This window comes from Watersipora subatra, chromosome 6 (assembly GCF_963576615.1).
Source record: "Watersipora subatra chromosome 6, tzWatSuba1.1, whole genome shotgun sequence".
In the NCBI taxonomy this organism is placed as follows: domain Eukaryota; kingdom Metazoa; phylum Bryozoa; class Gymnolaemata; order Cheilostomatida; family Watersiporidae; genus Watersipora; species Watersipora subatra.
The window spans coordinates 930228-948898 of record NC_088713.1 but is presented as its reverse complement, the minus strand read 5'-3'; the positions used below and the strand labels follow the sequence as shown (position 1 = coordinate 948898).

The 18671-nt window shown below is 38.2% G+C and overlaps 2 protein-coding genes across 2 annotated transcripts; both read right to left on the bottom strand.

Moving 5' to 3' along the window:
* Nucleotides 1-17104: 17104 nt before the first annotated feature.
* LOC137398842 (protein FAM200A-like) lies at nucleotides 17105-17617 on the bottom strand. Its single transcript, XM_068085016.1, has one exon. The coding sequence runs from the start codon at nucleotides 17615-17617 to the stop codon at nucleotides 17105-17107; it is 513 nt and encodes a 170-aa protein (XP_067941117.1).
* A 39-nt stretch (nucleotides 17618-17656) lies between these two features.
* LOC137398841 (protein FAM200C-like) lies at nucleotides 17657-18196 on the bottom strand. The gene has a single exon (XM_068085015.1). The coding sequence runs from the start codon at nucleotides 18194-18196 to the stop codon at nucleotides 17657-17659; it is 540 nt and encodes a 179-aa protein (XP_067941116.1).
* Nucleotides 18197-18671: the final 475 nt, after the last annotated feature.

The window sequence follows — 18671 nt, the reverse complement described above, 5'->3', positions numbered from 1 at the left end:
GGTCTCCTACCAGAGACCTGGGAGTTTGAGCACTCGCCTCAAGATCTTAGCTGTTCCCAATAGCGCACTTTTCTGCAACTCACCTGAGTTGATTGTTGTTGGTATTTGGGCAAGCCACATTTTATGCGCCGGTGTTATTGCGCCCAGTGCCCCAATGACTACTGGGATTACAGTTGTTCTTACATTCCAGCATTTTTCAATCTCTTCTCCAAGAGGGAGATATTTTTCTACCTTTCCTTTTTCTTTGCTGGCTATATTGTAGTCATTGGGTTCTGCTATATCTATTATAGTAGCCCTCTTGTTCTCCTTGTCTACCACCACTATATCTGGTTGGTTTGCTAGGACATGCTTGTCAGTTGTCTACATCTGGGATGTAGAAGTCCCAGAAGATCTTAGCGCGGTCATTTTCATTGACCTTACCAGGAGCTTCCCACCAGTGTTGTGGTTTATCAAGGCCATAGTCATCACATAGACTTCTATACACAACACCTGCGACATGATTATGTCGCTCAGTGAATGCGTTCCCTGCTAGCTGCTTGCATCCACTGATGCTGTGTTGGATGGTCTCAGGTGCATCTTTGCACAGTCTGCATCTAGAATCGTCTCTAGTGTGATAGATTTTCGTTTGGAGTTGCCTTGTTGGGAGCACTTGCTCCTGGGCTGCCATGATTAGTGACTCTGTATTGGCAGTTAGGTGTCCTTTGTTCAGCCACATATATGTCTGGTGAAGATCGCCAACCTTAGATATTTGTTGGTGGTAAGCACCATGAAGAGGTTTTCTGTGCCAGTCAATTTCCTCATCATCAGGGCGTAGGTCCGTTGTAAGAGCAGCCGATTGAAATTGAGCTAGCAACTTATCTGAGATGGCCATGGAGGCTGCATATGCTTTGATGCTTTGCTCTTCCTCTTTCACTGTCTTCTGTACACTTTTGAGTCCCCTACCGCCATCTTTCCTATCAAGATACAATCTAGTAGTATCAGATTTTGGGTGAAGTGCTCCATGCATGGTCAGCAGTTTACGAGTTGCTATATCTGTTTCTTTGATGGCTTCCTCAGTCCACTTTATTATGCCTGCTGGATATCTTATTACTGGCAGTGCGTAGGTATTTATTGCCATTACTTGGTTCTTGGCATTGAGCTGGCTCCGTAAGATCTGCCGAAGCCGTTTTTTGTATTCGGTAATGGCTTTGTGACGTACCTCGGCTTCGTGGTTGATGTTGCTTTGCATAATCCCCAAGTACTTGTACCCTTCTTTTATATCTTTGATGGTACCATTTGGCATTCTTAGGCCATCTATGAGCGTAGAATGGCCTTTTTTAAGAATTAGCCTTCCACATTTCTCTATACCGAAGGTCATTCCGATGTCCTTGCTGTATACCTGAGTGAGGTGTATTAGCGAATCAATGTCCCTTTCTTTGTTAGCGTACAGCTTGATGTCATCCATGTAGAAGAGGTGGTTTATCTTGGTGCCACTCTTAAACTGGTACCCATATTGAGTCTCCTCCAGCATATTGCTTAGAAGGTTTAGGCATATGCAGAAGAGCAGCGGTGATAAGGAGTCACCTTGATAGATGCCTCGCTTAATTTGTACACTTGCTAGCTTTTTGCCATTAACCTCCAGTTCTGTCTTCCATTTGGTCATTGACATCTTGATGAATGCCACAAGAGCAGGGTGAACATTGTACATACTGAGGCATTTAAGTATCTAACTATGGAGAATTGAGTCATAAGCCTTTTTGTAGTCAATCCAAGCCATGGCAAGATTGGTTTGCCTTCTCCTGCTGTCTTGACAGACCGTCCGATCCACCAGTAACTGATGTTTAGCTCCTCAGGTGTTGTGCCCAATTCCTTTCTGAGCACTGGTCATATAGTGACTCATGTGCTCTTCCAGTTTGTCTGCAACTATTCCTAAGAGCAGTTTCCAGGTGGTGGGCAAGCACGTTATTGGTCGATAGTTTTTGGGAATCGGCCCCTGCTTTGGTTCTTTTATCAGAAGTACAGTTCGTCCTTTGGTCAGCCATTCTGGATGGTCACCTTGCTCTATTAGGCATTCCATCTGCTTAGCCATTCTAGTGTGAAGTGATGTCAATTTCTTCAACCCGAAGGCTTGAATCATGTCATGGCCTGGTGCTGCCCAGTTCTTCATACGCTGCACTTTGCACTTGATGTCCTCTTTGCTGATGGTGAGTCCTTGCTGAGCCACAGTGTGTTGATGGCTCTCTTTAAGCCTCTTCAGCCAATTTGCAGTGGTGTTATGAGTAGTCTCTTTCTCTCAGATGTCCTTCCAGAACTTTGAAGTGTTAGATCGGGGAGGCTCAGACATTGGCCTCTGCAGTTCACCTTTGAACTGGGAATACACTCTAGATGGATTATTGATGAACAGTTTGTTCATTCTTTTGTTATCCTACGCTTTGGTGTACTGCTTCAGTCGTGCCGAGAGTGCTACTAGCTGCTGTTTGGCAGATTCGAGAGCTTCTATTGTGGCTTCCCTTTTTGGATGCTCCAAACTGTGGTTAGATCTCTAATTGAGCCTACTAACTTTCTTGCGCGAGTCCTTGATCTTATTTTGTAGCCTCAGCTGCCAGGGTGGAATGGTTTGAAGCCTTGTTGGCAGTGGCTTAAAATCCATCTCCTCCAAGATGACGGTCGCTGTACTGTAGATTAAGGCATTAGTCTCACTGAATGATCTAGTTGAGATCGACTCCAGTGCCAAGTTAATGTCTTCTAACAGCTTCTTAGGTATGGCCTTGCTAACTCTTCGTAGTGGTACCCTGCTTCCATAATCATTAGCAGCTGACAGCTTGTTGATGATATTTTGCCCAAGCTCTCTCACCCTTGGGTCAAGGTCCAAGTGCATGTCTTCTTCAACTCGTGAGTCAACACATGATTGTGTATGCGTGACAGTGTGTGTTGATATGCACTCCTCGTTGGTTGAAGTTACTTGGGTGAACTGTTCCCTAATTTCATCTACCTCAAGTTCCGATATGAGGTGCTGCTTGATTATGTTACTCCTCTGAGCTACAAGTTGCTTAGCGGTTAGTGGCAATTCAGGGCGCATGTTTATCCACAGTTGACGCATCCTTCCCTTGTAGCCCCACTTTTGAGGTTCCCTCATAAAGTAGCACTGCATGAGGTCCGTGTTATCAGTCCGAGTCCATTTCATCCGTTTTGAACCAGTAGCCCATTTTTCACTGCCTTGTCCTGGTTCAGCTACAGGCAGCGCAGACCTTGTTTGACCGGGCGACGTCCGAGCCGGCATGGCTTTGGTTATTGCACACATCATAGAGGTTGTAGACATTATACAAGCAAGGGTCTTGTCCAAGGACCACCAGAAAAGTGCAGTTGTTGGGGTTTGAACCTAGGACCTAATGATCATAGTCCCGATACCTTACCAACTGCACTATCTGTCCTGTCTATACATATATATATATATATATATATATATATATATATATCTACTATATAAACGGCAGTCGTTGTCTGTCTGATTGATTGTCCGCCTTATAGAGCCGTCTTTCCTTTAATTGTCGTACGAATTTCGGTCGTACGAAGCGAACTGAATTAATATGTGTAGTAACGGTAAATAAATTATAGAGCGGTCTTTCTTTTTCTATTCGGTCGAACGAAGCCAACCGAAATAATATGAGTACTAATTATCGTAATTTCGTAATATCGTAATTTCGTAATATGGACTATTAGCCGCTACTTTTCTCTGACGATTTGAGCCAAACAGCTTATATAAAGGTGTGGTGATTCTGTTGTTTTTCTTTCACCGCTCGGGCGCATTAACCGAAATTTCCGGTTAGCACGCTTTTTAAACGGCAAATTTTCTGCTGTGTTAAAAAGCACCTTTCCTGAGATCTGCGGCCTATACGAAGGTGTCTATACAGCTATACAAATGTACTATTCATTAAATAAAATAAATTAACGAGTAGTTATTTACATGCAATTAATATTTACTGCCAACAAGTACCGAGAAGGTCACGTAAACGTTTGTTTTTGGAGCCACTGGAAAAACGCATTTCTCACCTACTAAATTTCCACATCAAAAAGGTAAGTGTTTCTTATACGATGTTGTATTGTCTATGAATTGCCACATCTCCACTACTTAATAACGTTGGATTTGCCGCTGTTCGTGATAGTGGGTCATGTTCATTTCCTTCAGCAGCCGAGTTACTAATTTTTTCCAGCTACGAGTAGGCCTACTGTAACTTACTATTACAGAACTTTCACGAGTACTCCGAGGGTTGCGATACGCTATTGTGAAAAGAAAGAGAGCAGCTGCTATCGACTTACTGTCACCCTGCATCAGCCATGACCAGCTATACGTCGCCTGCTCAAAAGTAGGCACACGCCGAAAACTGTTTTTTCATACGCCCGACAGAAAAACCAAAAATGTTGTCTATTCGCAAGTGTTGCGTTCAACTAAGGGAGAGAGAGAGAAAGGGAGAGAGAGAGGGAGAGCAAGGAAGAGAGGAAGGAGAGAGAGGGAGAGAGGGAGGGGGAGAGAGAGGGAGAGCGAGGAGGAGAGGGGGGAGAGAGAGGGAGAGAAAGAGGGAGAGAGAGGGGGAAGAGGGAGGGAGAGATAGAGAGGGGAGAGAGAGAGGGTGAGAGAGAGAAGGGGAGAGAGAGGGAGAGCGAGGAGGAGAGGGGGGAGGAGAGAGAGGGGGAGAGAAAGAGGGAGAGAGAGGGGGAGAGAGAGAGAGGGAGAAGAGGGAGGGAGAGAGGGGAGAGAGAGAGGGAGAGAAGGGGAGAGAGAGGGAGAGCGAGGAGGAGAGGGGGGAGAGAGGGAGAGAGAGAGGGAGAGAGAGAGGGAGAGGAGGAAGAGGGAGAGAGAGAGAGGGGAGAGAGGGGGAGAGAGGGGAGAGACGGAGAGAGGGAGAGAGGGGAAAGAGGGAGAGAAGGAGAGAGAGAAGGAGAGCGAGGAGGAGAGGGGGGGGGGAGAGAGAGGGAGAGAGAGGGAGAGAAAGAGGGAGGGAGAGAGAGAGGGGAGAGAGGGAGAGGGGAGAGAGGGAGAGAGAGGGGAGAGACGGAGAGAGGGAGAGAGGGGAAAGAGGGAGAGAGGGAGAGATAGAGAGAGGGAGATGTAACTGCATATTTGGAGTTGTTTTACCGTATGAAAAACAACTCTCAATAAACCTTATGCTGCCTGTGAATCTGCTCCTGTAGACGGGTAATGCAGCTAGTATATATATATATATATATATATATATATACATATATACATATCAATGTTTGTATGTCTGTTCATCAGTACTTCTATCTGTCCAGCTATAGCGTTATGGTTTCAAGAATTAAATATCCGTTGTAAACTGGTTTAGAACTCTTAACCTGCAGTTCTGCAGACATCCACTTATCTAGTACAATGCACTGTCCAATTGGCTATATCAAGGAATAAATTTAGGACATATAATGCCAAGATTTTCAGAGGTTCACATTAAACACTGCAGCTTGCTTTATGCATCAAGCCATACCAGAAGAAACATCTGTGAAGCCATGCCAAAACAATACATGCCAATAGGTGAAGGAAAATGCATGAACTCATATATAAAGCAAGACTATTGCAGTTAGTTTAGATCTGTAGTAGACACTGCAGCCGGTACATTATGAATTTAACAAATATAAACACTGTAAACAGAACTAGCACCGGAAACATAAATAAATACTTTCATTTAAAAATTAGAATGGTAAATGTTGATGTCGAATATGTTGATTACAAGTAAATGTCCTGAACAAAAACTGTTTTATTTCCAATGCCAAGCCGAGCATCCAGTTAGTTTTAGCTATAGCAAACATAATCCTTTTAAGACAATCAGTACATTATTAACCATTTGAAACTCTCGCTTTCAGCTAGGCATAAGGAATTAAGAAGCACAAAAAGTACCTTGAGCTACACAGAGTAAACAATGGAGACGTTGGTGGTAAAATGTACAGCAAGTAAACTTCACTGGACAACAAGAAAGCTTTTACTAAAAACACTAGTATGTGCATAAATTGGAAATGTAAGCTTCTGTAATCACACCCTACAGTTCCATAAAACCAGTAACAGCAGAGTAACTATGATTCACATACTTATATGACAATGTTTGATGCTGGACCAGCTAGATTAACATACAAGTTTGATACATTATGCTGTCATCACTCACTGTTATGGAATGCATGACCACTTAAAAATCGCATGGGCTGCAAGGAGGTAAAATCAATAAAAACTACCTATCTTAAACCTGGAGTTATCTTTCCTTGCTAATCTATCTTTAAACTCTTTTAGCTCATAGCAAAGACTGACAAGGTAAACCTAGTACTTATTTTATTCTAATCTTCTGCTAAACAGATGAAAATTCACTCTTAGTGGTAACATGTAGCTTGGTCACCCTTTTATAAAGGCGGAAACTTTGTACATAAAATTATAGCTAATCATACCTATCTGCTTCAACTGTAGCTGGTCTGTGAGTTTGAGTTGTGGTAAATGTTCATTAACAGCTCTGTCTAATTCCATCTTCAACTCTTTGAATCCTCTTACGATTGCAGCCTAAAAATAGAGTTGACATAATGGAACTAATATAAAATACCACCATATGTCATTGGTGAGCTAGTAAAATTATAGTCATTGTATGCATGGGAAAACTGTCATCGCTCAACGTGATCCATGGCTTGACATGTTCTACAGGTGGTGCAAGAGAAAATTTCCTGCTTGCAGACAAGGTCGGTATAGAAAGGTAGAAAATTTTGACTGAATAATGAAAGGGGGTAGAAGTAAAGAGGGTTAGGAGACCGTTAGCAGCATATAATACCTTTGTCATGGTTAGTTTATAGACTCAGTAATAATAAAAAAGAGTAAAAAGCAAGCGGTTGTTAGTATAAGGTTGGCAAGTCATGAGAGATCAGTCTACCATTTTTATGAAGTGGATCTCCGTAACTGACCATATCGGTCGATTCGCACTGTAATATCCTAACAAAAAGTCATGGAAATTTCACAGTCATACAGCCCACGACCAAAGTGATATTGGAAGAAAGAAAGGGTACCGATGGTTGAGAAATGCAATATTAGCAGTCAAACAGGATATATTGCTATTTGTTGTACAATGTATATAATAACACCCAGTACATTACAGCTACCATTGCAGTTATCCTATTTGACTGCTAATATTGCATTCCTCAACCATCACTATACCCATTCTTTTTTCCAATATCACTTTGGTCATGGGCTGTATGACAGTGGAATTTCTATGACTATTTGTTAGGATATTACAGTGCGAATCGACTGGTATGCTCAGTTACAAAGATCCTCTTCATAAAAATGCTAGACTGATCTCTCATGACTTGCCAACCTCATACTAACAATTGCTTGCTTTTTACTCTATTTTATTATTACTGAGTTTATAAACTAACCATGCGATACTTATGTGATATTTCACATAAGTACAAGACTGTGTTTGCAACTTCAATACCAAGTCAATTGTGTGTACGTGTTCAAATTGTGTCTGTTACATCGACAAAATTTCCTGATAAACCTCAAGTACCACATCACAGAAAAACCGGTACATAAATATATAATCATATAGTCCTGTATACACTCACGTGGAGCCAGTACAAAAATCACGCACCATACTCAGCTTTCAAACGATCATACTGTTTATATGTTACCGGAGAATGGCTCTTGCCCTCAGTTTCAAGTAACTCTTTATGAGTCCTCAAACTATTCCACTGCTTGAGCAGAACATCATCTAGGAATTCAGCAATCTTAGTCTGTGACTTCTGTCGGTTTATTAGAAACTGTTTCTCGAGTGTGTCATATTTAAGTTTGATTGCATTTAGCTGCAACAGAAAATTGTACAACTGAAAGACAACACCCTACATTTAGGAGTTTTCAATGTCAAATTCTAATACAAATACCAAGCTTGAATGCAAACAGATGACAGCATGCCACGATTCATCAAGAATAATATTTGCAAACCTGACTTTCTCTGGTCCTGTAAATGAGTTGAAGCATAGTTTCCGTTTGCGCATTATAATCCTCTTGAAATTTGGAAACTTCCTTAAAGAGTTTTTCATATTCCTCCTCTTTGTTTGTACTCTCTGCTGTTATTATAGTGCACAGCAGGGAGGCAGCCAGCTTTTCCAGCAACTGGAAGTCGTGTACTTGACCTGTGCAATGTTACTTTAACTTTAATAATGAAGTTAAAGGAAAGCTGTTAATGTAGGCCACACAAATATTTTGGAAAAATATGTATTTTTGAGCGTTGTCTGCAAAAAATTAACTTTTAATTGCTGACTATCTGCATGATGACACATGCATAGAAAAAATAGAAAATTTCTGTAATAGTCTGATGGCCACAAGGCATTTTTATGTCGTATTTTGCCAAAGAGGCATGACAAAGGGGTATAACAAGTCTTAGGTTGAATGGATAGAATAAAGCATCCCATAACTTATTTACCATACCTGCCGAGATATTGTTGTCAAGCAGTGATTAGTTAATTGCCATTAAAATATGGGTAGAAATACATAAACTCAAATTTTCTTTGTGCCATGTGCAATTAGTCAAATCAGCCAATCAGCCAGGTAAACATAAATCTATGCAACTTTTTAATACGGGGCGTATTCACTTTCACCGATAAAATTTGTGTCCTTATGACTGGTTCCCATATACGTCGCAAAGCACCGGCGACAGCATTGCAGGTTATTATTGGCGAAATGGGAACGTATGCGCCGAGGACCGCCGGTAACTGCCGGCGGCAACGCAACCGTTTAGCGCTGTTTAAATTTCGCAAAAGGCTTCAGGTAAATTTTACCCGAAAGCATTGTACGGGTAAAGGTCATCATTATAGGAACGGCATGGCGAGCGAACATTTTATTTTATTACACATTTATGTTAACAATATTATTAACGATGTGGCTTTTATGTGACCAGATGCCACCAAGCCTAGCGTCACAAGAGTTTTGCTGCGCAAGTTACCGCCCGAGGCTTGCAATCGATATGGGAACCAGGCTTTAGTCTGTTTCCGCTGTCGCCCTGTCAGAGACTGCCGCCAACGTTGGTTAATAGCAGCAAAAATTTAGTATCTTCTATTCAAATTGATTACCCCAGCTAGCTATTATGGATTAAATAATTCATTATAATCAACTTCTACATGCTAATAAGCCAACAGAGCTTTACTAATAAAAAAAGGCCATAATTTAAAGGTTTTATTAGATGTAGAGTATCATCTACAGACAGCTAGATGATGCTAACCCATAGCATCCCAATAAGGTCACCGCAGCAACTCGCTGTGTTTGTTGTATTCAATTGCCACACTGAATGCTTGATGAAGATTGCTAGTGAGTTAAAATGATCAAGAGCTTCTCAAGTTGCAAAGAACCTCAAACCCCTGAGACAAACTAATGTGAGATGATAACAAACTCATTTACTTAATAATTAAATAAATAATCAAATGATTTATCAATTAAAGGTTAAAAACACTGCTTTATTAAAAATCTCGCGGTTCCTTTGCTGTTTAGTGTAGTCAGTTGGTACTGTTCACTGTAATCAGTCAAATTATAGCTACATGCTTTGATAGATCGTTTCTTCTGGTAGGTTATGATCAATGAATATGGCACCCTAAACATCTGCTTTTATATATCTATATGATCATTTTGTATTTTGAACTCATTGTCTGTAATGGATGTGATTCTTTACTTTGTAGTCGGCTGCCAGGGATTCAATAAAACAAACATTTCTTGCCATCACCTTAGCCACTGGTCTGCCAGAAACCCTCTTCATACTCTTTACAATGAGACCTGTACAACTACTGATTGACCGGATATACTGTATACCTCATTGGTTACACAGGTTGTGACACAGACTAACTAATGAATCTAATGTAAAATTAATCTTTGAAGTGAAATTATATCGCTGGGCAACATGTGACCAGAAATATTTGTTATGTTTATCTTAGTACTTTCCGTTGGTACATTTTGTTTCTTTTTTTATTTAACTGACATTTATTTGCGAAATTTCTTACTTAGTTTTAGATTCATTGCACTGGTAGCATGTTAAAACAATATTGGTACAGTATGTTCGATGGCAACCAACTTTTTGGATGATTAATTAATACCATGTCTTGGTATGTGTATCTTGGTACATTGTAGGATTATTATATAGCATGTTTACTATAGTACACAGTCTGGTTATCATGATGCATCAAAAAATTCCAATTGATTCTAGAAAGCATATTGCAAAGTTTATAATAAAATGTACATGATTATAAGTTTAAAGCTCATCATCACCGTCTATTTGATTACCATCCTCAATTTCGATCGTCATTTTATTACTGCACACTCTACACAGCCGCATAAACTGGTACAAACTCTTTTTGCAAGAGCAACTGGTTTATTGGACAAGCTGCCTGAGAATTGCTCTGTGCCCATCAGAAAGGCAGTGCCCAGAAATGTCATCATCGTCTTTACTCTAGCCATGGTTTGTGGAGTATGGGGGCACCATTATTGGTTGAATAACTGCTGTATTTCTGTTTTGTAATTGATCTTCATTAAATGCTGACAGAGAGAACCCTCTTGGTGAAAGGTTTTTTATAAGACGCCCTTGATGAGAACAACCTGTATCTGACATAGGTTACACTTGTAGAATCAGACATGCCATGAAGATGCAATGTTGAGCTTGTTAGTGCATTGAACCAACTTTTATCTATTAAAATGTGGGAGTTGATTATAATGAATTATGTAATCCATGACAGCTAGCTTTGGAATCAGTATAACTTGTAAACTGAAGTTTTCGGTCATTATTACCAACGCTGACAGTCACTCGGTGGCGAGACCGGAAACTGACTACAAGCCTAATTTTTATCAGGGTAATTTAATATCCCGTACTACAACAAGCCGTAAATGTTGGTCTATAGCTCTGATTAGCTGGTTTGACAGACTGCATTTTGAGGTAAGAAAGAATTTATTTTTGTATTACTACTCACCATTTAATGGCCAATCACTTTTAGCTTTTCAATTAAAATAGCGGTAGGAAACCGGATTAATAATGAATAGGTTAGAAACATGCTAAATATATCAAGCTACCAAAGACCTATCTTCTGCCACCTGTTGACAGGATAATGCCCTGTGGCCACCAGACTATATTTTCTCTGGGACTTGGCAGTCCCAGAGAGATCATGTGGCACTACAGAGAGATATTGGTTCGTGAGAGATCATGATGAGTAATCAGCATGTTGGTAATACTTTTATGCTACCAATTTAATTTCTTGACCAAATAAAGCCTAGTATCTTTCCGCCACACTTATCAAAACTTTGAATGCAACAATACTGGTATAGCAGACGCTCCTATAGCTTAAGTAATCAGTTCCAGGAACATTTACGTCATAGGAAACTTACAGTATAAAAACAGCAAAATACATGTAAATTGCCTCATCAGTTTCGAAATCTTTCCAAACTCACTCCTTAAGCTATGCGAAAAAAGAAGAACTTTACTCAACTCTTTTAATTTGTGGGCTGTATCGTAACTGCAGAGTTCCATCGACAACTTTTCTCTTTTTTATTATCAATTTCACTGATTCTATAAACAATGATTGCAGTAAGTTCAAAACAAGTTGATAGGAACTGCACATTTTCAATGTTTATTAACAATGAGTGGCTTATTTTATAAACAGCAAGGTCTATTCTGCAAAATACGAATAATAATAAATATAAATTCCCCTGTCATACAGCCCATGACCAAAGTGATATTGGAAAAAAGAAAGGGTAGTGATGGTTGAGAAATGCAATATTAGCAGTCAAATGGCACTGCAGTGCAATAGGATAACTGCAATAGTAGCTGTAATGTACTTGATGTGGGTGTTATTATGTACAAAAAACGGCAATAATGAAAGGAAAAGATTATATGTTTATATATCTCCCCCTGCAATAGGAGAATTGCAATATTGGCGAGTATTATAAGCAAAATTCACTGATATTATTAGAATAACCAATATTATTAATATAGTAATACAGTAATAATAGAAAACCAATGCACAATTTGTTTACATTTCAAAACATCATAGCTAACAATATCAAAAAGTTGTGATATTTATACAGATTTTTAGAAAATCTATTTAACAAAACTATTTAGAAAAAATAATAACAGTAACATATTGCCCATCATCGATGTTGTTAGTGTGACTATTACACTTCATTAGTAATTCAAACTTATAAATAAATATTGTAATAATCTCATAAAAATTGTTAGAAAAAAATATCGTCATATCCTTTACTTTCACTGCTTTGGACATCAATTAGAATACCAAAGTACTCAAAAGTTTCCAAAATGTCAGTTACTTTGAAATCGGCAAAAAAGAAACGATTTCTGTACTTCTACGTTAATTACATAAACCTTCGGCACTTCGACAATGCTATAGACTGGTGATATGCGCACGTTATTTTTCCGTGAAATGCGCACGACTTAATGGTTCTATTCTCTGGCTCGGCGCTTCGTTTGCCAGTCTTAATTTTGATAAAAGTAAGGCTTGGCCAGTTTTAATAACGGTTTTCGGCCGAGTTAATTTGTCTATTTGCGTATAATTCAATCAGATGAGTAAGTTTTAAGATACTGTCGGCAATTTACAAAGACTTGGTAGAATATTTAATTAGGCTTATACGTGTTTTGTATCAGTATTATACTTTAACGACTCTACAAAACGATAATTAAATTTGTTGATGAGATTTCGAAACAAGCGTTTGCGACGTTGTTGATGAATAATCTTCGTAAGTTGTGTGCTCATGCATTTATCATAAAAACTCTCAAACGTTTGCTCTGCTCGCTTGGTCGTGAAAATATTTTTTTACACTTACAATAAAGCAAAACAACAAAATATTTTCACTATAATTAGAAGTTTTACCTGTTCATCATTTATCAATTTTCAGGGGTCAGGGCTAGGGCAAAGATAATTTTCGATGATACTCCAACGCTGTAACACCTGCACTAAATAACTGCCTCTGTATCTATGAACAGTTACGCAGCTATCCTATTCACCTTTTTGTCAACACAATCAATGATCTATTACGACAAACTAGAATGTCGCGAAAGCTATATATAATAAATATTACGCTAAACGCACAGTGTTTGTTCTTCGTAAGTGCAGCAAAGTAATTTATTATTCAAGTCAATTTTGAAAACTGGCCCGACTTGACAATTTATGCTATGTGGAACTTTTTACATGGTAGGAAACAAAATCTTTACCTAATTTTTTAGGTTACACAAAATTTACGTTAAAGGAAGTATGTATATGTTACAGGAGTGTCTACTGTACATTTCGATTATCAGTGCAAGCGTAAAAATGAGATATCAGACTACCTTGGTCTGATACTTTGGCTGACCGAACCGAGAGAATGTGGAAACAATTCTTTTTTGAAATAATACAGCTGTCTACGTAAAAGGTTTTTAGTCTTTACATATTTAGCAATTGAGCCTTAGGAAAAACTGGAAACAGAAGTGTAATGGCACATTTGAAATTCAAAAGCCACAATCGAAAATTACAAATTAAAAATATAGCTAATGGTAAAAGCTTATCTTTAAAAATTCCAAAAATAGCAAACACAAAAAGCGATATTGTTAATAATAAAAATTGCACATTTAGTCTGGGCAATCGCAAAAAGGATATCCAGTATATGGTGTAAGATCGAAGAAAATAATAAAACAGCTTAGCCAGGTAGTTATGTGTGCTTGTTATTAGATTTACGATATGAAGGTTAGAAGTTCAAATCTAATACAAAAGTAATTTTTTGCTGCTAAAATTTTATCCCACGACCAAACACGATGTGAAGCGATTGTTTGGTCATGGGATAAACACGAGCAAAGCAATTGTTTGAGAGCTTTATGATAAATGCATTTAAGCACACAACTCCCGAAAATTATTCATCAACGCTGCACCCAAACTCTTGTACCGAAATCTTATCAAAAATTTTAACCATTTTTGTGTGGAGTAGTTTAAGTATAATAACGATACAAAATACATATGAACATATTTAAATATGTTACCAAGTCTCTGAAAAGTGTAGACAATATCCTAAAACTTACCCATCTTATCGGATAATACATAAGTAAATAGAGTAATTTGGCCCAAAATCGCCATTCAAACCTGACAAGCCTTTTTTAATCATAATTAAGAGGGGCCCACAAAACGCCAATGAAGCTGTGCAAAAGATAGTAGATCCATGAAGCCGTGCGCATTTCATGAGAAAAACGTGCACATTTCACTAGTCTATGGCATTGTCCAGTTGCCGAAGGTTTCTGTAATTAACATAGAAGTACTGAAAATTAATTGTTTCTTCTTTGCTGATTTTAAAGTTAACTCTGACATTTTGGACACTTATAATGAGTCCTTTGGTATTCCAACTGGTGTTCAAAGCAGTGAAAGTAATGGAAATAACGATGATATTTTTCTAACGATTCTTATAAGATTATTACCATATTTATTATAAAAATAATCATTCGAATTTACAAAATCAAAGTATATAGTGACCGATAGTGTGCAATATGTTACTGTTATTATTTTTCTAAATATTTGTTGATAATACTAGAGCTGTGCCCAACATCGTGGTACTGCCAAGCCATTTTTAATATCTTGCAAAAATATTTAATCATAGGAATAATTATTCGATTTTATAAGGTTATTATAAGATTTAACTATAAGAATAATTATTCGATTTTATAAGATTGAAGTATATAATGACCGATGGTGTGCAATATGTTACTGTTATTATTTTTCTAAAGATTTTGTTGATGATACTACAGCTGTACCCAAGATAACGGTACTGCCAAGCGGTTTTTAGTATCTGCAAAATTAAGTAATAGGCCTACATTTTCTTATAGATTTACAGCTTTTTCTTACAGCTTTTTTACAGTTTACAGCTGTTTCTATGACAAACAGCTAAAGTCTGTTTAGATTTTTAAATTCAGCATAATTATTTGCACATGAATACAAAAGTCTAGATAAATATCACAACTTCTTGATATTGGTTGCTATGACGTTTTGAGATGTAAACAAAATTCTGCATTGGTTTTCGTTTCTCAAACTTTAACGCCAGTTTTCTCACAACTATGTCTTTACAGTAATGGTAAACATGAATTCAGTTTATGTACCATAAAATCTGCTGTAATTAAGCTGGAATCAAATTTTTTTTACAAAAAAACTGAGAATCTTCTCATTCTGCTAGTGTAGATAACTCTAAATCTCACACACCCTACTTAACCATGGTTTCTGTGATTATGGCCCATTTCTTCACTTTGGTTACAGATGCAAAGAAATGGGTCAAAGACAATCCACATTCAACACAACCAATTGTCAAGCTGTGTATTAATGTTACACAGCATCTTGCCATTTAACTTCTAAAATTGCATTTCTCCTATTGCAGTGGAGAGGATATAAACACATAATCTTTTCTTTTCATTTTTGCTTTTGTTGTACATAATAACACCCAGTACATTACAGCTACCATTGCAGCTACCATTGCAGTTTTTCTATTGCACTGCAGTACCATTTGACTGCTTATATTGCATTTCTCAACCAGCAGTACCCTTTCTTTTTTCCAATATCACTTTGTTCGTGGGCTGTATGACAGTGGAATTTCTAGTTCATATAACTAAACAGATGATTGATCGACATACAACCGTTGAAGTTCATGTAGATAGATTGATAAATCTTTCGACTCGAACATTCTCACAGTCCTTTTTGAAAATGGTCAAAAAGGCTCGTTCGCATTCTAAAACGCCTTTAGGGTATTGTTCATCGCATCAAGTGATGTAAAGTTGTATGATTTTTGATTTGGTATCAAAATGTTTTTTTTAGACTGTGATTCGAAAGGTATAATGATTAATATGCACCCCGTGCCTCATACTGAATATGTAATTATGTCCCAGTAAAGAAATTAAGCTGGTAGCAAAACAGTTGGTTATGCACATACTGATGCCTCATTACAATCTTTTATGGTGTATATATAAAAACATCTTCCCATTTCTAGACCATCAACAACTATTTATCTATAGTCGTTACATAAAGCATTTGAATGATTTATACAATGCTTAAAACTAGTTTAATAGCCACCTGCTACCTGAATAAGTACTGGTTTAACTCAATAAACTTACCACTCTCACATTTGGTTGATTCTGCAACACATTTCATACAGTTTAAGGTATGGCAGACCTTACATCCAAAAACTAGTGGTTGATTTTTATGTTTTGTACAGATATCCGGTAGATGGTGGCTCTCTTGCCTTAAAAACATAGCCATTGGAATTGTGTGATGGTCATTCTGCACACCATCATGTTGCTGAAATAAAATAAAATGTGGTGGCAGTAGAATTTTTTGTGATAATGTCGCTAGTTTTAACTTTATGGACCTGCATGTTCTGAAAAAGTTTATTAGTTAAGCAGGTACTTGCATATATCTAGTAAATTACGCATAGATGATCATGACCAACTACGATGTCTCAGAAGTGGTTCAAATACCAGAAACCAGAAGACACTGTGAAAAGTATTGAACAGCCAGAAGCTAAGTTGGCACCAACCAAAGCTACAATCAGAATGCAACTAGCTGGGCAAACAATGAAAACATGTTTGTTTAAGACAGTGGTTCATAACCTTTTTTGCCCCATTCCCCCTTATCCAAACCTAAAGACAGAAATTCCCCCCCTCCCAACTCCTTCAAATAATGCACTGCAACTACATGTAGATAGTGAACTTTATTTACATATATAACTTATATACATATACATACATGTATATATGCATTTATTACAGTCATATTTACATGGAATATTAAAAATGAAGGTATATTGAAACTCGATATATCTATCATTGCAAGACAGTCAGCAGACTAGTGCGATTTCTGTGTTTGTTTGGAGCTGACCAGAATTTTGATGTTAGGAGTTGTTGTAGATAGGGCACACCGTAGGTCAGCTTCTACTTCCAGACGGTTTCTAGATTTGCTTTTTATGGTTAGCATTGCTGAAAATGCTGACTTGGCATGATATGTGGAAGCAAATGGTATGAGCATTTTGAAAGCGGCCAGGCTTATGTTGGGATGCAATTTTTGGGCCTGAACTCAAAAGTGCTCTATTGATAGCTCCTTGAAGTCATCTTTTAACAAGAGAGTTGTTTGTCAGCTCCAAAAACTCCTCTTGAAGCTGTTCCAGAATCTCGTGGACATTGCGCCTGCAAAGGTTCCAGGTCAGGCTCATCAATTGCTCTGTCCTAGGATCTAACTTTGGGAAATATCTCTCAAACTCTGCTATCAAGCTGTTCACGTGATGTTTTATGTCGGTTAGCAAAGAAGCAGAAGGAGCTTTCTTGTCAACTAATGAATGCAGAACTGGAAATGAAACTCTAACATTCCCAGTAACCAATCTTTCCACCAAGAGTTTGAGCTTGTCCTTGAATGCATTGATACTATCAGTTACATTCAACACATTTCTGTCTCTACCTTGCATCTTTGTGTTCACTCCATTGATTGAACCAAATATGTCAACCAGGTAAGCAAGACACTGATTGAGGCCTTCCATCTGCATTGAAGTCGGTAGTTTGGTTTTGTTGTGAGTTTTCCAGACTTCATTGACTTCTGCTCGTATATTGAAGAAACACAGAAGCATATTACCCTTTGATAACCATCAAACTTTAGTGTAGAACAATTATAGTGATGAGTGCACAGCATCCATATCTTTGCACAACTTGTGGAAGAGACGTGTTTGCAAGGCAGAGCCTTTGATAAAATTTGCTACTTTAATCACTGAAAAAGGGTCTCCCTGCAATCCTTTGAGAAGAGTTTTTGCTGCTAGCGCTTGTCTTTGAATGAAGCAATAGGTACTCACCACTAAAGAATTATTTTCTTTTACCAACTGTGCAAATCCAGCACGACAGCCGAGCATGGCTGGAGCACCATCAGTGCAAACTCCAATTAGTTTGCCGCAGTCCAGATGTTCTTTGCTGAAGAAGTTGAAAACCAGATTCATAACATCAGCAGCTGTGGTGGTCTCTGTTAGAGGACTGCAGAACAGAAATTCTTCCTCAATTGCATCTATGTGTACATAGCGTGCAAACACCATCAGCTGTGAAATGCTAGCAACATCAGTGAACTCATAAAGTTGAATGGCGAACATGGGAGATGACTTGAAATTTTCAATTACTTGCCTCTTTATGTCCGCAGACGTATCATCGATCCTCGATTTCATTGTGCTGTCTGAAAGCGATAAATCAGCTATTTTTTGAGCAGCTGTGTCTCCGAGAATAATCTTAGTACACTCTAGCAGACAAAGTTTAACTAATGTTTCACCAATGGTGGGTGGCTTCTTATCTCTGGCAATACGTTAAGATAGAGCATAATATGCCTCGGTAATGGTCTGTGCCTGGATATGAAAGCTGACAGTGGAATCCAGTTTTGCCGCTTGAGTTCTCTCTCTTTAGCTTCAAAGAACGGCTTTGATTTATCCATGTGTTCTGCATGTTTATTTTTTAAGTGTTGCTTAAGTTGATGTGGTTTCATGGAGTCGTTAGCGGGCATTTTCATGCACAAACACATTGTGGTACTTCGATGCCGCTTTTAATCATACAGGTGAGTTCATAGTTAAGATAAGAATCATCATATGTTCGTCTTTTTGTCTTCGACATTTTTAAAACCTACAATATGGGATATGCAATCAAAATATT